Here is a 20,609-nt window from a genome sequence, read left to right on the forward strand (position 1 = left end):
GCAATATACAGCGAGAAATGATCTGATCAGGGTAGCCATTGTCACGCAGGATGTCTTTGATTCGCCCTATTTCAGCATCAAGCTTGCATAGTGAGCATAGAGCTTGGGGCCTATTTACGAGGTTGCCAATAGGCCAATCTTATAGCGCGTGGAACTGTAAGAATCCCAACGCGTGTATTGACCAGTGAAGGTAGGTTTGGGGTAGATCGTTGCAGAGAACCCCCTAGCAGATTTCTCAACTAGTACGTCAAGGAAAGGGACACGTTTCTCATGGAACCCAGCAAAGATGTTTGAGAGAGTAGGGCCTAGAGGGGATCCCGTGGCAACACCATCTATTTGGGTGTACATGGTGTCGTTAAAACTGAACTCAGCTGCGTGAGTTGCCGAGTTCTTAAGTTCATTGGATAATGATTCACGCAATGGTGGCGGGTCTAGATTGCCATGAAATAGTGCTACAGCACAAATATCTATGGCTTCCTTAAGTGGCACATTGGTGAATAGGCTAGCAATGTCAAATGAGCACATGGACACGGCATTGCTATTGATATGCAAGTCCCGTATGGTCTTCGCAAATGTGAAGGAATCCTTCACCTTGTATGTGAAGAACTTGCTCAAAACTGGTTGTAACACTTCGCCCAACCATTTGGCCAATTCATGTTGTGCACAATGAGTCATGGATAAGATAGGCGTAGAGGGACATCACTTTTGTGTGTCTTGGGCAGCCCATACATACGCGGACGTAGCGAGCCATGAGGACGAACCCTGTCATATATGTCACCCGGCAGCTCATTGCTCTTACACAAGTCCAGAAAGAAGTTCATGTACAAACATTGCACCTGTTTCAGCTAAACAAAATAAGTGATAGCCATTTGCTGGTTCATTCCTCAGGGCAATACCTTGACCAATCAGAGTCAAGCTGCCTGGTTTAAATTTCAAACAAAGCTTGGCAGTTAACTGTCGGTCACCATAAACTGGTGCGTTCTCCATGGCAATGCCTCTACCAGTCAGCACTCTCTTCTCATATAGTATAATGTCGTTTTTTCTTACCTTGGTATTCTAGCGGATTGTCCTGATGAGTGCAAGACAAAAAGCTTTGACAACATGTCTCTATTTTCAGCAATACTCAAGTTCTGTACTACCAAACGGCTATTTATAATCAGTCTCTCAGAATAATAGAATGTAAACGTTATTATTGGCTGGAATGTTTCCAAACATTGGTCCTCCTGCCCAATGTAAAATTCTGGCCAACAAGTTAACATGCAAGTACAGCTAACAATTAGGTCGCAAATGGTATGTTAGCCTTTATTGCAAGAGGATTGGAGTACAAAAGGAAGTCTTGCTGCAATTCAATAGGGCTTTGGTGAGTCCACATCTCATGTACTGTGTCTAGTTTTGGTGGTCTTACACAAGGAAGTATATACTTGCCTGAAAGGGGGTGCAGTGAAGGTTCACTAGATTGATTCCTGGGATGAGAGAATTGTCCTATGAAGAGAGATTGAGTAGAATGGCCCTGTACACTCTCGAGTTTAGGAGAGGTTGAAACATATAGGATTCTGGGAGGGATTGACAGGGTAGATGCAGAAAAATAGTTTCCTTGGCTGGAAAGTCTAGATCTGGGGGTCGTATACTCAGGAAAAGGGGTTGACCATTTCGCAGAGATGAGGAGAAATTTCTTTACTCAGAGGGTTTAATCTTTGGAATTCTCTATCCCAGAAGGCTGTGGACGTTCCATCAATGCATATATTCAAGGCTAAGATCGATAGATTTTTGGACTTCAGGGGTATCGAGGCATATGGAGATCAGGAGGGAAAGTGGAGTTGAGGTCAAAGATCAGCCATGATCGATAGGCCATATGGCGTACTCCTCCTATTTCTTATGTTCTTATGCAAACTGAAGTTGATAGATTTTTAAATACTTTGTCGTGTGCCATGGTAAATTGGCCTTTTTAACAATGAGGTCAAATTTGTTCCTGATAACTAATTATTAAGTAAGTTTGTTTGTTGTGTAGGGAATACTTGTATCACCAGAACTGTTGTTTGCAAGTCTGATTTGGAAGCCAATTTGTTTGTCCATTCTGATGTACTGCAAATCAGAAATTCCACTTTTAATACAAAAAATACTGTTGCCCTTTATTATATTAGTTTCATTGTAGCATAGTTTCTTCAATCCATGTAGATGATAAACTTATAGTATTATTATTCTCATTTCATACTACATGGATTTGTGCTTGGATCCTGGAGATGAACATTAAGCTAAATTATCACAGTCCAATATGTATCATTGTGTACATAAACTGTAAGATATTAGATACATTTTGGGGGTAGAAACTGAACTATGCAATATTAATAATTAATGTAACACGGTCATGTGAAATTATTTCATCTTTTTTTAAAAAAGCGATGATAATTTTTTGTTAAAGAAGGAGGCAGAGGAAGTTTATATAAATACGTTCAGGACAAGAATTGCATAATTCAACTTCAGTACATTCGTGTTAAGAGTGTTTGATGAGTACATTATTTCCGAACTTTTTATCCTGACAATATATTGATATCTGAATATATTTAACAGATGCAAAGTTGGTTGAGGGGCAAACTATTCAGCTGGAAGACGGCACAACAGCCTACATCCAACAAGTTACAGTACATAAAGGTAATAATGGCAATTACAGACAGATCGTCCATTAATTCTAAACATATGTCCATGTTATGAATGAGAGTCAGTGTGATTTAGAAGAGTAGAGTGCATTTTCTACACTGTAAAGTCTACTTTATTAGGCATGTCAACCTTTGTGTTTTCAGTAGGAATGTACCTGTCATTGTCCTCCTTCTGCATGAAGTAATTGCTAATATGTATTGGTTTTAATAGTAAGTTACTGACAAATGTATGGAGATCAGGTTTATATTTTGGAGCCTAATAGAGTTTGACACAATAGAAAGAGTTCAACTAATATTATCCCCACAAAGTAATGCCTCCTTTATATATAAATATCACATTGATAAAACTTGCTGAAATGTTAATGTGTTGCAAAGAAAGTACAGAGATAGAGCTATTTGTAACACTAATGCACAATGGGATGCAGAAGGTATTTGTGTATGTTCTCCCATGCTGCTGAATTTTAATCCCAGCCACTTCGCTATGGGGAGGTGCTGAATAGAGACCAGACACTTCCTTACAGAAAAGGTAAGGCAGTGCTAGGCGAAGATATCCGAGTAACTCTCATGCAGTTCTTAGCAGCTGGTTATAGAGTTCCACGCACAGCAGGCCTTGGTACCAGTATCTGTTCAACCCACCCTTTTGTCTACGGGGGCTGTATGGTAAGGAAAGGTCCATGGACAAATCAGAAAAAAATAGCTTTGCTTTAAACAAAGTCACAAAATTTAACTAGATTGTAATCTGCAGTTTCATTAAAGTGCGATGGTGAGATTATGATCACAAAAAAAATCAAAGCTGAAGCCCTTGAATTTTAGCAGGAGCATAACAATATCCTGCTGAATGCACAGAAGCACCATACGGTTAGTGCCAGAGTTGCAGTAATTAGCACTTTTCTTTTAGCAAGCAGAATGTATTATACTGTGGACAATATAAAGCAAGAATGACAAACTCATATTGATATAGCACCCTATCACATCTCTCCATTCATCCCAGGTGTATTTAAATGCTGCTATGGGTGTATATCCAGTTCACCATAGGACTTAGGAGCAGGAGTAGGCCATTCAGCCCTTCGAGCCTGCTCCGCCATTTTATAAGATCATGGCTGATCTGGTTGTGGTCTCAACTCCACTTTCCTGTCTGCTCCCTATAAACCTTGACTCCCTTGTCTATCAAAAATTTATCTAACCCAGCCTTGAATAAATTCAATGACCCAGCCTCCACTGCTTTCTGGGGAAGAAAATTCCACAGACTAACAATCCTCTGGAAAAAAAAATTTTCATCTCCATCTTATAAGGGAGACCTCATACTTAAGCTATGTTCTCTAGTTCTAGTCTCTCCCATAAGAGAAGACATCCTCTTGGTATCCACTCTACCAAGTCCCCTCAGGATCTTATATGTTTCAATAAAAGATCGCCTCTCATTCTTCTAAACTCCAATGGGTATCGGCCCAACTTATGAAGCCTTTCTTCATATGATAAGCCCTTCATCCCCAAAGTGAACCTACTCTGAACTGCTTCTAATGCACTTATATCCTTTTTCAGATAAGGAGACTAGATGTGGTTTCACCAAGGTCCTGTACAGCTGCAGCAAAATTTCCCTACTTCTATACTCACTTCCCCTTGCAATAAACACCAACATTCCATTTGTCTTCCTAATCACTTGCCGTACCTACATGCTAAACTTTTGTGATTCATATACCAGAATACCCAAATCCCTCTGTACGACTGAGTTCTGCAATCTCGCTCCATTTAAATAGTATACAGCTTTTCTATTCTTCTTGCCAAAGTGGACAAGTTCACATTTTCCTACATTGAACTCCATCTGCCAAATTTTTGTCCACTCACTTAACCTATCTATATCCCTTTGTAGACTCTTATCCTCCTGTTGACAACTTACTTTCCTTCCTATCTTGGTGTCATCGGCAAATTTGGCTAACATACATTCGGTCCCTTCATCCAAGTCATTGATGTATATTGTAAATAGTTGAGGCCCAGCACTGATCTCTGTGGCACTCCACTAGTTACAGCTTGCCAACCCGAAAAAGACCCATTTATCCCTACTCTCTGCTTCCTGTTAGCTAACCAGTCCTTTATCCATGCTGATATGTTACTCCCTACTACCCCATGTGCTCCTATCTTGTCTGCTCTTACTCCACCAAGTTTTAACAGATAATCAGTAGAGCTCTTGATTAGTTAGTCAGTTGAACAGAGGCCACCGCTAGCAGAGGGAAGAATAATCAACAGATAAATGTGTGCTGACTGCTTTTGTGCTTCCCATAGTCATTTGTTACAGAACATCACAGGGAAAACTGGAGGGAAGGAGATATTTGCCCAATCTTTCAGTGGAGGGGGAAGGAGAACCTCAAGAGGGGAGAGAATCATTTTAATGAGGTTAGAAAAAATGCAAGTGTTTAGTGTGCACTTCTGAAATTGTAAGCTTGAAATCCTTATTTTTTTCCTGCATTTCAAGCATTTTAATGTGTTTACATCTACAGGTGACTCTCTGCCTTTTGAAGATGGCCAGGCTGTACAGCTTGAAGATGGCAGCACTGCATACATCCATCACACCCCTAAAGGTAGCTGTGATTCTCATAAAGTGCTCTTTGAAATCTTATTTCTATGCAAGATAGCATCAAGCTGGAGCAGATCCAGATATCCAGTGTCAATTATGTAATGATGGAATTGAATACTTTAAGTGAATTAAATAAGTGATGGAATTAATGATTCCCCATTGTGACTAATCAGCACTTATTACAATTACATTAGATAAAAAATTGAAGGTTCTGCATTTAGTCTATTATTTCTCAGGGTGAAAGAAAAGAGCACCAAGTACTGAAAGAGTATATCATTAAGTACTCAGTTGATTTTGTTTCTGTAGTTTTGGCATTTGCTTTTTGGAAAATTATTTGCTGTGCTCTGCTCTGCTGTCTCCTGTCAGATCATTTAGCTCAGGAAATCAAGCAAGCCTGATAAAACAAACATAAAAATAGAAAACAGTCAACAGGTCAGGCAGCATCTATGGAGAGAGAAACAGTGTTAGAATTAACAGAGTACATCGTATTTACCAAAATATTCAGCATTATCTCTGGTGGCATTGTGCATGCTGGTGCTTAGGATGCCACATGTTGTTATGTGATGGTCATCCTGGAGAAGTAAGACTTGGAAAATTAGTACTCCAGACTTCTCACTTAATCTACGGTTGATAGTTTGGGAAATAATACTATTAATTTATACATAATAGATTGTTTCATCCATTAAATTACACTATGCTGGATCATTAGCAGTAAGCGATATAACAATAAGGTCATTTTTATGAGGCTTGAAAGTGCTAAATAGCGCTGAATAGGTACCACTTGTTTCCATTAGGCCCAAGTACCTTCTGTACTTAATAAACAGCTGTAAAATTTCCCTCGCTTCCTGTGTCATAATTTTTGAGTTACGCTTGTTATGTCAACATTTATGATAGGAAAATCTTAAATCGATATTTTACAATGGCTATGTCAACATTTGGCTGTCTTGCCTTAATTGCAGGCCTCCGACTGCTAGATGGTACTAATGCATGGGTTCACTATTTTGTTTGTTTATCACAATTTTGGGGATTCTCCCTCCTATTATTCAAGATAGTTAGGCCTCACAGCCACTACCTGTCCAACCCATATGCAGCTACTCAATTCTTACAACTGCCTGCAACCTACCCACTTGATTTTCTTTCTATTAGTGGGTTGATATTAGGGTCACTTGTCCTGACCTGATTCTAGAATTAAGATTGGCATTTACACTCCTTCCCACACCCTGGTTTCATATTCTCCTTAGTCGTGGTACAGGCTCTAACCTACCACCTTGGGCTATACCAATAGATATAATTAAGTCACTAAGTACCATAACAAACAGCTTGTTTTAACTTCAGTAATCCGAATCAGACTTTCATTGTTTTTTAAAGGCTGCAGTCACTGACAACGCAGCCACTAGGTGGCGCAGTACTTGCACATGCGCAAATGCAGCCTCTTCAACTGGAACATCAGTGTCTGTGACGTTCAGGCTGCTGCCAGGATTAAAGATGGCGCTGCCCAATTTATCACAGGAAATGCTTATGACTGGATCGTTCTAGCAAACTAACCTTACATTAAGTTGGATGGAAGCCCAGTAATATGCTACTGTGTAGTTATAGGATACTAACTGTAATCCTCAGATCCATTTAATATTCCAGTAATCCTATTAAATACAAAAGGAATTTTATGATTGAATTTCCATTGGAAGATAGTGAACTAGGACCCTGATCGATGGAAAAGAAAATCTGGCTGGGTATAAAATGTGCTGCCAATTCATTGTCGTGATTCGTTTATATGACTGACCAGGACTGATTTCACCCGAACGCAGCTACTAGCTCCCGCTCCATTGGCCGCTCTCCCCCCTCGGCAACTTGCTTTCTCCCCCTCCTCCCTACTGGCCGTTACCCCCCTCCGCCGCTAGCTCCAGGCCTCGCTGCTCCCCCTCACTTTCCTGACCGACTGACTGTTCCCCGCTCGCGCCACCGGTTGGTGGGCCGCACCCCACACCACCACCCCCCCCACCCAACCGTTAGTTATAGGCCACGCTGCTTCCCTCCTCTCGGCCACTCGCTCCCACGTTTGATCAGTCACCACTCGCCGCCTGAAGAAGCAAGGCGGGCCGCAAGGGGTGATGGGGCGACAAGCGGGAGTGAGTGGCCGGAGAGCAGGGTGGCACAAAGCTAGGAACAGTCGGCCAGGGGAGTGGAGGGGAGCAGTGAGTTCTGGAGTGAGTTGCCAAGGGGGGGGGGGGGCAGCAAGCGACTGGGATCGAGCTCCATTCTCAAAGTCTCCCATTCAGCCGTTTCCTCCAGCTGAGTGGTGGGCTGGATACCTGATGACACTTTATCGCGCATGTGCGAAGATGGACCAGGCCCAGCTATGCGATGACGTAATCCTGCGCATGCGCCACTTAGTCCTGGCAAGATGTAGCTGCGCATGTGTGCAGCTTGGTGCACTCAGATGATGTCAGCGGGCTGCTGCATGGTCGGGAATCACTTTGTTTTTTAAATTACCTTTCACGTAATTGCGGGAGGTAACAAATTCTCCAAAGGAGGAAAATTATGCTTCGTGATTATGCAAGTTTTATATATATATATATATATATATATATCAATAAAATATATATATATATAAAAATGTCCCTACAGTCATTGAGAATCCAGCAATTAAAACAGTTTGATCAGTAGATTTGGCAGTGCTTATTTCTTAGTTGTTTCTCTACATTACAACAGTGACTACAATTCAAAAGTACTTAGTTAGCTGTGAAGTCCCGTGAGACATCCTAGGTCGTGAAAAGGAGCTATATAAATGAACACTCTTTCTTTCGTTATGTTTGAAGCAATCAGTGTCATTCTGTTAATTTATTATGATTTGTTTTAACCAAAATGATATTTGAGCGCATCGAGACTTTGCCCTTTCATATAATGGTCTCTTTCCCATGTGGGCTAGATACAAGAATTTTAATTAAGTAGATGTGAGTTATAGTGTTGGTGCAGTGACTCTTAGGACTGGATTTTTATTTACCTGACGCACCGGAAGTGTAGGGGAAGAGAAGTCGGAAAGGTATGGGGAACCCGGAAGTCAGGATTCCCCCGCACCCTGTGGGGTTTTAACTAGACAGTGTATGCGTGATGTCAATGATCGGTTCTCCATGCGGAAGCCAGCCTGATTGACAGGCTTGACCTCCAGTTGGACAAGGAACTGGTTGTTGGAGGCCGCATGACCGGGTGGGTCCTTACTGGCAGTGCGCATTGCGGGTTTTACCATGGGGATTAGGGTGGGGAGAACAGAGAGGGAGTCCGTCGGGGAGGAAAAGGAGTTGACCTTGTGGGGAAAGGAGATCTTTTGGAGGAGGAGGGATGGTTGATATCTGGAGGGGGGGGGGGGGGGGAGAAGAGGTTGCGGGGTGGGTGGGAGTTCAGCGGCCTTAGTGAGGGCGGGGTGGAGATTGGAAGCCTGGGGTTCTGTGATGGGGGGAGAACTGAGACCGTGGTGGGGGTGGTTGGAGGCCTCTGAGGGGTGGCGGGGGTGATGAGTCGGACGCCTCCTGGGGAAGGTCACACGGGGCTGGCCAAACAGGGAGTTGCCCAGACAGGCACGCTGAATCCAGGAGATAGGTGTAAAGGCACTTGCCTCCTGGATCCAGAAAACCCTTGCCTGGATGTAGCTGCCTTGTTTCTCGAGGCTCAGGAAACCCACCCCAGCACAGTTGAAAAGCTGAATAACAATGAGGTCACTGCCTCATTATCATATTTAAAGAGCCAAACCATCTCCTTGGAGTGAGTTGATTGCCCATCCATCTTCCCGCCTCAGTTAAAGTTGGAAGTGGGCAGGTTGGAGGTGGGTTTGGTTCAGGAATCTCCTCCTGATAGCAGACCCAAGCCTGCCCATATTTTTGGTTAAAATTTTGCCCTTAACGTGGTAACACAACAGTAGCTGTGATTGAGGTAATGTGCATGTTTCTATGTTAATTTAAGTTTGTAAGAATATATTTTTCACACTTGTTGAAGTGGGACAGATTAAATCACATGCACTGAAGTGAAAGTACACATTACAGAGTCTTGTAGGAAAACAAAAAAACAGGATTGTCAACCTTGGGAGAAGAATTGTTCTGTTCATAATGTGTAGCGATATTGCAATCATCATGCCCCCAAAATCTGCAGTCTTTCTGGAACATTCTTTCCCTCAGTTTGGCTGAGGTCTAGCGCAAAGTTTACTGGGGCCAGATCTGGGTCCCAGCCTTAATTAAGTCAGCGATTCCAGGATGTCCTAATAGGGGTGGGCTGTCCACCTGCCACTACAAAGACATTGATGTTGGGGGCCAGGGAAAGAGATTTTGGGAGGCACTCAATCAAGATCCGCTACAACCTTGCTAGAGGTAACTCCCAACACCCAGCATAAGTAAGACTCACCAATGGTGGCAGATCATTGTGAGGTCTGGACCTCCAAAGGGCTGAGCACCATGGGGTCCACGATGCAGGTTCGGCCTTAGAGGTGGGTGACTGGTCAAGAGTAAGCAAGTGAGCGGCAGCCGGATGAATTTTCTGCTCCCCCCGTGCTCCTGCTCTTCCCCTCTTCCTCTCATTCTCTTCTGGCTCCTGCTCTCTCTCTATGCTGTGCTCCCACAGTGCTCCTGCTGTTTTTCTGCTCTGCTAGTGCATGATGAAAACATTCCCTACATGCAGCATTGAGTATTATACAGTATTGTAGTTTAATTTGGGGAGGGGTGGGGGGGGGCATTGGTGGTGGGAGAGGTTTCCATAATTACTAATCCATTTGAAAAGGGGTCCTTCAGCCAAAAATGTTTGAGAACCACTGATTTAAACGCAGTTAGTTTAAAATCCCTTTACAAAGGGATCTGTTATCTTTGTTTCTGCTCGGGAAGTGGCGGAGAGCAACTCTCCTTCTGCCCTACCCCACCCTTTTCCAGACCAACAATTTATGCTGCTATAGTTGGCATCTGCTACTGGGAGTTGCCCTAGCTGTGCGCTCCCTTCCGCCTGTGACCGCATGTGTATGCATCTTAGCACTTAAGCTGGAGAGCGTTTTCTAATGGTTTTTCAGGTCAATCTTTTTTAAAAGATAGTTTACAATGTAGTTGGAAACAAGAAATATGTTGATGTTGGAGGAGTGGATGTAAGCCCAGTGATATGCACCTTGTGAAACCCCCAAGCCTTTGGGGTAACACCTTTTACGACATGATACGCCAGTTCCAAGCCTGTTTGTACTGAAGCTGGGAAATGATCCAATGATTGGACTGAGATTGCTACATTATTTATTTGCAACTCTAAATAAAAATTGCCATCAATAATGGACCATGCTGGAAATTGTTTAGGTATTAATGTTGCCATGCTGTCTTATGATGTAGTTACTATAGTTGTATAAAAATTGTCCTGCAAAGCTGGCTGTTATTTTACCTTGACACATGTCAAATTATTTTCCCCAGATGACTTTGACCCAGATGCAGTACAAGCTGTACAACTGGAGGATGGTACAACAGCTTATATTCACCACCCAGTCTCCATGCAGGGTTCCAACACTATCCTGGCTGTGCAGACAGAAGCAGGCTTGGAAGCACTACAGGCAACAACAGACGGCACAGTTGACCATGAGACCATTAGTGCTCTTGAGCATTATGCCAACAAGGTAGGTTATTGTCCATGATCTGGAACAACCTTTGGCTCATTCAATTGAAAAATTGCTCCTAAAGTGTTAATTGGTCAGTGGTTCACAATCCAGACATGCAACGATCTTTCTGCGGCTGGGAGGTTTACAGTGCTGTTAAAACAAACTTAGAGCATCAAGATTTATTATAGTGCGTTAGTTTTGCATCAGCCAGCTCCTCACCCAGTACTGCACTGAAACTCCTAATCCAGCCAACGTCTCTACTTCTCAGACTGAGGTAAACTTGGTCAAACTATTATATAAAAATAAATACATGCAGAATGTATGACTTTAAAATAGGAATTGAATCTGCATGCCTTTATCCAATCATCACCTGCCTTTTAATTACCTTACACCTGAAGACTATGCTCAGTCTTCAATTTCTGTATGCAGCACCACAGGATATCAACTAGTATTAAATTAAAAATCTTACATCTGCATATATTTAATTTTTTTGGCCACAATTTATCTCACTTATACCCATTGTAAATTTCTATGTTCACATTTTCTATTCGACTTTCCTATGTCACTTTTCACAGTTTGTTGATATACCAATCCAATTACTCAAAATGCATTTTTAAATAATGCCATCTTTTTTTCCAACTGAGATTTCTTATGCCCGACATGAGGTTTCAAGAAAAAATTTTAAAAATTGAAAACTTGATTAAATTTGGCAAACTGTTCCTTTGTCTTTTAATACCTTCATTAAAGTTTTTCCTTGAAGACCTCAAACTCTTCCAATTAAATTGGAATTAATGTTTTTGCCCATAGCTGTGATTTGATAGTAGAGAGAAGGCCCTCCAGTCTGAGCATATGTAGTGTATACAATTTCTCAAGATGCATTAGTCGTATTTAAGCTAGCCAAACGAAAGATCAGAAGAATGCTTTACTCTCAGTCATTAGCAACATTAATTTGGTTGTTTTTCAAAATTATTTGAAGAAAGGCTGGAAGGCATTTATAAAGCTTTACAGAAGTAACATTTGTATTAATTTTTTTAACTGTGAGTGAAAGAGAAAAACCATATTGGTCTAAATTATAGATATAGTTGGTGTTCGAATTATACTCGAGAAACTTCAGTAAGCATATTAAACCAGGAGCTGAATTTTAAGCGAACGATGTGGATGGGTATGGAGGCATGGGAGACATTAAATTGGGGCAGCACATGTTGGATAGGAGGTCTGACGTTGTGACGTCCCATCCCGAAATTGTCTATGGCAGCAAACAGGAAGGGTGACGATCTAATGGCGACGCGGCAGGCAGGTAAGTAAGCTAGTTAAATGGCCAGTTGAAAGCGATTTTATGTACCTTCAGCAGTACCACAACAGACTAAATCCACAGGAGGGACCTCAGCAGCCAACAACGCAGCAGCAGGATGAGAAGGAGGAGAGAGAGGGAAGTAACTCCAGAAAGAGCCATAGAGTTATACAGCACAGAAACAGGCCCTTCAGCCCATCGTGTCTGTGCTGGCCATCCAGCACCCAACTATTCTAATCCCATATTCCTGCACTTGGCCCGTAGGTTTGTATGCTATGGCGTTTCAAGTGCTCATCTAAATACTTATTAACTGTTGTGAGCATTCCTGCCTCCACCACCTCTTCAGGCAATGCTTTTCAGATTCCAACCATGCTCTGGGTGAAAAAAAATTTCCTCAAATCCCCTCTAAACCTCCTGCCCCTTACCCTAAATCTATACCCCCTGGTTCTTGACCCCTCTGCTAAGGGAAAACGTTTCTTCCTATCTAGCCTATCAATGCCCCTCATAATCTTGTACACCTCAATCATGTCCCCCATCAGCCTTCTCTGCTCCAAGGAAAACAACCCTAGCCTTTTCACTCTCTTCATAGCTGAAATGCTCCAACCCAGGCAACGTCCTGGTGAATCTCCTCTGCACCCTCTCCACTGCGATCACATCCTTCCTATAGTGTGGTAACCAGAACTGTACACAGAACTCCAGCTGTGGCCTAACTAGCATTTTATATAGCTCCATCATAACCTCTCTGCTCTTATATTCTATGCCTCGGCTAATAACGGCAAGTATCCCATATGCCTTCCTAACCACCTTATCTACCTGTGCTGCTGCCTTCACTGATCTGTGGACAAGTACACTAAGGTCCTTCTGACCTTCTGTACTTCCTAGGGTCCTACCATCCATTGTATATTCCCTTGCCTTGTGAGTCCTCCCAAAATGCATAACCTCACACTTTTTAGGATTCAATTCAGTTTGCCACTGCTCCGCCCATCTTACCAGCCCATCTGTATCTCCCTGTAATCTAAAGATTTCCTCCTCACTATTTACAACGGGCGGCACAGTGGCGCAGTGGTTAGCACCGCAGCCTCACAGCTCCAGGGACCCGGGTTCGATTCCGGGTACTGCCTGTGTAGAGTTTGCAAGTTCTCCCTGTGTCTGCGTGGGTTTTCTCCGGGTGCTCCGGTTTCCTCCCACAAGCCAAAAAAGACTTGCAGGTCGATAGGTAAATTGGCCATTATAAATTGTCCCTAGTATAGGTAGGTGGTAGGGAAATGTAGGGACAGGTGGGGATGTTTGGTAGGAATATGGGATTAGTGTAGGATTAGTATAAATGGGTGGTTGATGTTCGGCACAGACTCGGTGGGCCGAAGGGCCTGTTTCAGTGCTGTATCTCTAATCTAATCTAATCTAAACACCACCAATTTTCGTGTCGTCTGCGAACTTACTGATCATACCTCCTATATTCATGTCTAAATCATTAATGTACACTACAAACAGCAAGGGTCCCAGCACCGATCCCTGTGGTACACCACTAGTCACAGGCTTCCAATCGCAAAAACAGCCCTCGACCATTACCCTCTGCCTCCTGCCACTAAGCCAATTTGTGTGTAGGTCGAAGCTCAACTACCTGCAGATGTCAGCGAGGCAGTGCCACAAAGACTAAGGCTCTCCAGGGGGGGCCATCACTGACCTGTGTGCAATGATGCATAATGAGCTGTGCCCAGAGGACTGGGTGGCAATCCAATGCCAGTGGCCCTGAAGGTCACTGTGGGGCTCAACTTCTGTGTCATTGGATCATTCCAGGGATCCACAGGGGACATTCGCGGAATCTGGCAGTCGCACATTGGTGCATCAAGGAGGTCACCAATGCCCTGTTCAAGAGGGACGGAGATTATGTGCGCATCCGCACAGAGTCCAAATCATAAGCTGAGAGGGCCATTGGTTCTTGGCCATCGTTGGATTCCCCCAGGTGCAGGGGGGTCATTGACTGCCACATGTAGCCATCAAGGCTCCAGAACACCAGCCAGCAACCTTCATTAACAGCAAGGGCTTCCATTCCCTCAACTGGTGTGCAACCACCATAAATAGATCCTGCAGTCTGTGCACGCTTCCCGGGAAGTTGCCACGATGCCTACATTTTGAGACAGTCAAAGGCGCCTGAACTTTTCCGCCCTCCCGCCTTCAGGGATGGATCCTTGGAAACAAGGGTTACCCACGGAGGACATGGCTGCTGACTCCTGTGAGGAACCCGCGCATGGATGCAGAGAAGAGGTACAACGCCTGCCACAAGACAGCACAAGTTACCATTGAACAGGCCATTGGTCTGCTGAAGATGAGTTTCAGGTGCTTAGAATGGTCTAGGTGAGCTCTTCAGTATGCCCTGGTGAGGGTCTTCTGTATTGTTGTGGTTTGCTTTGTGCTACACAATCTTGCCTTGCAGAGGGAAGAGCCGGTAAGCAATGAGAAAAGTGAGGAGCAGACTGCCTCCTTGGACGAAGATGATGTGGAGGTGGAAGATGGGCAAGTTAGGCCAAATGAAGAACCCCAGGGGCAACATGGCATTGGACATAAGAGACATATGAACATACGAATTAGGAGCAGGAGGAGGCCACTTGACCCCTCAAACCTGCTCTGCCATTCAATAAGATCATGGCTGATCTGATTGTAACCTTATCTCCACATTCCCGCCTATCCCTGGTAACCTTTCACCCCCTTGCTTATCAAGAATCAATCTACCTCTGCCTTAAAAATATTTAAAGACTCTGCTTCAACTGCCTTTTGAGGAAGAGAGTGCCAAAGACTCAGGACCCTTTGAGAGAAAGATTTTTTCCTCGTCTCTGTCTTAAATGACCAACCCTTTATTTTTAAACAGTGACCTTACTTCCAGATTCTCCCACAAGAGGAAACATCCTTTCCACATCCACCCTTTAAAAGACGCCTCTTACTCTCCTGAAGTCCAGCAGATACAAGCCTAGCCTGTCCAACCTTACTTCACAAGACAACCCGCCCATTCCAGGTATTAGTCTAGTAAACCTTCTCTGATCTACTTCCAATGCATTATACATCCTTCCTTAAATAAGGAGACTAATACTGTACACAGTACTCTAGACGCGCAAGGGAGGCCCTTATACATTCACGTTTCACTTGATCCTTTATAGCCCTTGTACCTTATCCAATAAAGACCTTCCTTTGTGCAGCCATCTTTCACCATTCCTTCTTTAATGATGCGTTGTCTTATTGAACATTCAGACATAGCTGATCTAGTAAAGCTGTAGAGTTAAGCCCTCGCAGCATCAGTGATTGCCTCCAGCTTCTTACCAGAGGCTGGGATGCAGTGAAGGGTCAAGTCCTTGATGGAAGCAAAAGGGAGGGAATCCATGCCTAGCCGTAAAGATTTATTTACAGTTATAACGGAGGCAGACAGTGTAATGATAGACAAATGCTCACCCGTGAAAACCCAGTGATTCTAAGTCATTTCTTAATTCACTTACATGAACTCCTATGTGGTGCTGCCCCTGCGCTGTCAGCTGAGGTAGAGGCTGCCTGCTGACCTTGGAGCCCTGTGGCTACGGCTGACCTTGGCTGTTCTCAGGGTGCCTTGGGCCTGGAGAGCCCCTGCATGCTGTGGGCCTCCTGCAAAGAAACAGTACCACCGTCTTTCAGCTGGGAAGGATATACTGATGACACTGGCAGTGAGGCAGAGGAGCTGCTGTCTGCACCAAGATCACCCTGCTTGGAGCCCTCAGCTGCGGGAGGCAAACACTCCTACTTCCTATCAAGGTAGACTTCTGCCTCGATGCTGACCTAAGAGGACCTGGTGGTGACTCGAGATCCCCAGTTTCCCTCACGCCTTGCCACTGTTGCCTTGCGCCCATGGTGAGGACGAGGATATGGATGGCTGTACGAATATCCAGCAACACTGAGTGCTCTGCTGGATGTGACTCTCCATCAGATCTGCCAACCTCTCGATGGAGGAGGCCACTTGTGCACCAGTCAGACAATGGACTCCTCCATTGACTGCGCTTGGACATGAGTAGGTGCTGGCATCCCTGCCAGATGTTGCCATACCTCTCAGTGCAGCTCCATCATTTCCCTTGTTGCTGCTGAAACTAGAGGTACGTCATGAGCCTGGAGTTCAGCATGGGCCGGGCCTCCCACAGTCCTCCAACTCTCAGAGGCATGGGCTGTCACCGCCTCCATCAGCTGCTCGGGTGTGTGTGTGCTGTGATCACCAGATTCTGTGCCCAGATCTAAACCTACACGCAAACCCACCGAGTGCATGGTGGAGGGTGGAGGAATATGAGGTGCCTTTGGATTCTCTGAGGATCCTTCCTCCTGCTCAGAGGTGGCAGAATCTGCAGCATTTTCTACTGATGTCCAATTTGGCACAGCTTGCCCTGCATGACAGAATAAAGGCATGTTTAGGGTCAAGGACCTGCCATTCCTCCATTTGCAGACACCCCTTCAATGCTGACCCCTGTGTGCACCAAATGCCCGATGAGCAGCGTGGCTCCATCGTTGCAGATACAGCGTTGTGCCCCATGTAAATCTACTTACTATCTTGGGAGGGTACCCCTGTCTCTCCGTCCACAACACTCCTTCCATCCTGCGGTCCAGCAAGCTCCATGACCTTCTACTTCATCGGTGTAAAGATATGCAGCAATGGCAGCCCACCTCTGGTCTTCACCCTACGCTAATGTACTATCTTCTCCTGCAGACAGAGGAAAACGAAATGTTGGATTCCTCGCAATGTCAATCCCAACACATAGGCACACCGACACTTCCTACATGTGTTCACTTCCCAGGGATCTCGTGAGATTCAAATATGACAGGGGCCTATTTTCAGGGCCACCTTGACAGGAAGTTGACAGACATGTTGCATCCCCGGTCCCTTTGCCGACGTCTGGGGGGTAGATCACTCTTGTTCCAATGCAACATCCTACTTCAACAGATGCAAGTCTCAAGAGGATGAAGGGATTAAATGATACTCACATTTGCAACCTGGATGAGGTCATTGAGCCACTTGTGGCACTGTATCCGTGTGCGCAGGGTTATGCCATGGCTGCTGACCTTCAGCGATCTGGAGCCAGGCCTGCTTGATATGGCTCGCTGGTCATCTCCTCCCATCTCTTGGGAAGAAAATGCCCTTCCTCTCCCTGACAGCCTGTAATAGCACCTGGAGGGAGACATCAGGAAAGCGTGAGGTCACATGGAGTCTCCTGTCAGCCATCTCTAATCATCTGATGTCACCAACTCCTCTTCCAGGCCTTCCCAATGTAGAGTTCAATGCAGGGCTGGTAGCCCTTTAAAAATAGCGCCAGACCCTGCCGAGGCATCACCTGACGCCATGCTCCCACCTCCGGGCCCGACTCCGACCACGCAATTGATCAGAGTGCACAGTTCTTTAGTCTTAATTGACCGACTGCCACTGAATTGTGTGTGGCTGGCCGTTTCATCTCCCGTGTATCTGACTCCGCGCCGAATGGTGGGACCGGAATTCAAAACATAAAATTCAACCCCAAGAGTCAGCTGCCAATGCCCTATGCTCTGGAAATCCCTTTTTAAATCTCTCCACCTCTCTATCCTCCTTTAAGTTGCTCCTTAAAAGCTACCTCTTTGAGCAAGATGTTGGTCGCCTGTCCTAATAGCTCTTTGTGATTTGGTGTCAAATTTTGTTTGATAACTCTCTTGTGAAGCTCCTTGAAACATTTTTAACTATGTTAAAGACACTATATAAATATAAGTTGCTGTTGAGAAAGATAAACAGACTGTCTTTCTCATCTTGATTATAGTTTTTTTGTATAAAGAAATTCGATAAATTAAATGTCAATGAAATCACAAATTATAATTTGTGTATCACCTGTCTTGTGGTGATAGTTTGATATCTATGAGAGAAAGGAGAGAAGCAAAGAGTTTCTTTTCTTGATCTAATTTGGATTTTTTTTTAAAGTGTGTTGAACTTTGAAAGTGAATAGAAAACTGCTAATTGTCTCTATCACTTGCATTTTATTGATAATAAGAAAATGTAAACATTCTAGTTGTTGATGTTTCGTGAGCTATGGAGAGCAAGATAGCCATGAAGAAAGAGACCAAATGGACTCGTACATTTCTAAGAACTAATCACAAATGCCAAATTAAATTTTTGCGGAGATCTCTTTAAAAAAAATTCCACGCCATTGCTACCATGACTAGGATGCCCTCCTCTCACTGCTAACAGACATCATGAGGGGAATCTTAAGCTAAAACAATGGAAGGGTTTAGGTTGAATGGGTGGGTGGGGTGGGCAGGGTGTGGTGGCTTAAAGTCTTAAAAAATCTTATTTCCAACTGAAACCCGCCTCCAGCTTTAATTGAGACCGAAAGGTGGGCGGGCAGCCAACCCACTCCAAGGAGGTGGGTTAGTACTTTGAATATGATAATGAGGCTGTGATCCACATTGTCATTCAGCTTTTCAACTAACTTTTGGTTGGTTGCGTTTCCCAATCTGCAGGGAGCCTGGCAGCTACATCCAGGCGAGGACTTGGTGGATCCAAGAAGTGTGTGCCTGCATCCAGTGTGCCTGCCTGAGGAACTATTGTGATTGGGCATCTAATTCTCCACCCCCTTCACCCCCACTTCCTGATTTACCCCACCAGGCTTCCGATCCCACCTCTCCTCCCAACCAGGCCTCCAGTCCCACCCCTCCTGGCATCTGATCCCTGACTGCTGTCCTCCCCAAGGCCTTTGTTCCCCCCCATCTCCAGGCCAGTGACCAGCTCCCCAGGCCATCAAAGCCCATGATCGACCCCAGTGATACCAAGCTGCACGGTAGCCAAATTTCAACTAGGCCCTATCTCTCTACCCAGTGTTGGTGAATATCAGGTATCCATTTCCACCAGATACACTATTTTGCTGTGTATTTTCAGCTTTAAAAGTACAGGATGAACATAACTAAGGGTTATGTTCACAGAACAATGAACAGAATTGTGCAATTCAATCCAAAGCATCAGTAAATATCCCAGAATATGGTTTAATAAAAATTTAATTTGTCTCTGATCCCGAGGTCATCCCCTGGATGGCATAAAACAATGTATCCTCTGACTCATTAAACATTGCCACAGGAGATCAGCATAGTATTTTTCGAACATGTGCAATCTGAGATAAACGTTATATTTGTAGTATTTGAACCTTTTTGTTTTAAAATACTTTTAACGTATTTTTATTTGAAATGGTAATAGTCATATGTTTTTTCAGGTGTCTGAGGAAGATGAAGGGGTCAGCAGTACTACTGGACTGCCTTCAGATATAAGCAAGGACAAGCCTGTGCAGGTATCACTTTATTTTGTTCGTAATTTCATACCAATGCAGGATCAGTGTGAGACCTCTTGGGGTACACAAATAAATCCTTGGGAAGTGGTGAATATGGCACACCTTTCCTGATTAGTGGCAAAGGTGACATTTTGCAGTTGATATTACAGCAGAACCAGTAGCAGTTAAACACTTCCTGTTTGGACGATGCTGTTATCTGGTTTTGATCAGGAGCAGTTTAACTGCTATGTTGAAATAATTACAGCCTTCCTCTGAGGATACTGATTTCACCTGTGGGACACCTTATCTTAACAATTAACTAACACATTGCACATACTTATATATTACTCCATATTTCATACACTTCTACCAAATTGCTCTAATTCTAGCGTTAACTCTACATTACACATCTCTCTCAGCATTCTAAAAACGTAAGTAAAAGTCTCCTATTTAAATGCATTAATTTATCAAGATTAAAACAATACTCCCGGTAGTTTGATCCATTAACTAGTCATCATTGAGATTAAAGTTTCAATGAAAACTTTCATGAACGCATCTGTGAATTGTTCTGGTTGAAATATTCCAAGACTTGGATACTCTCATTCATTTCAGAGAGCAGTTCTTTTTTTAAAAAGAAAGTGATTGAGCTGAGTCAATCCTTTACTCGGCAGTTTCTGTGTAGGGTCAATAGTTAGATTCCAGTTAAAATTTAATAAACAAACGTGCAAATTTGAGTTATCCAACTAATTTTATCTCTGCAGGCATTTCATATTTGCATTTAATTAAAAGTTACTGAAGTGCATATTATTGTTGATGTAACTATTCCAATGCCCAGTATTTCTGACTGTGCCCATTATCTGATTTGTATCATTTCACTTATCTTTTAGTGCAATTCAAAAGTCATTTTGCTTTATAGTAGTAATGTAATGTATAAAATTACTATGGCAGGTTTTCTAGTTTTACCTAAACTACCTTCGCTTAGCTGCCAGCATGTGTGTTTCACTCATAAGGGTCAGATTACCATTTCAGTTTGCTTTCCACTGGTGAGTTGTCTCATCTGAGTGCAATCTTGAGACCAGAAGTTTATTTACCATCTGGCTGCTGCTGAGGAGTGAATGTTATCTGAAGCAGCAGTGTTATCTGAGGCATACATGAGGTGGATTAATGAGCCATGCCACCCAAAGTGCTTTAACATTAAAATTAATTTTTT

At 43.7% G+C, this 20,609-nt stretch overlaps 1 protein-coding gene across 1 annotated transcript in view; it reads left to right on the forward strand.

The window, feature by feature from the left end:
• The window catches only part of LOC137383823 (zinc finger protein 76-like), an 87,338-nt gene that overhangs the window by 35,918 nt on the left and 30,811 nt on the right, over positions 1 to 20,609 (forward strand). Inside the window, exons 3-6 of the mRNA XM_068057093.1 lie at positions 2,569 to 2,649; positions 5,147 to 5,227; positions 10,647 to 10,846; positions 19,346 to 19,420. Of these exons, the coding sequence (XP_067913194.1) occupies positions 2,569 to 2,649; positions 5,147 to 5,227; positions 10,647 to 10,846; positions 19,346 to 19,420 (437 nt within the window). The remainder of the gene's footprint in view (positions 1 to 2,568; positions 2,650 to 5,146; positions 5,228 to 10,646; positions 10,847 to 19,345; positions 19,421 to 20,609) is intronic.

Source organism: Heterodontus francisci, chromosome 25, assembly GCF_036365525.1.
Source record: "Heterodontus francisci isolate sHetFra1 chromosome 25, sHetFra1.hap1, whole genome shotgun sequence".
Classification (NCBI taxonomy): domain Eukaryota; kingdom Metazoa; phylum Chordata; class Chondrichthyes; order Heterodontiformes; family Heterodontidae; genus Heterodontus; species Heterodontus francisci.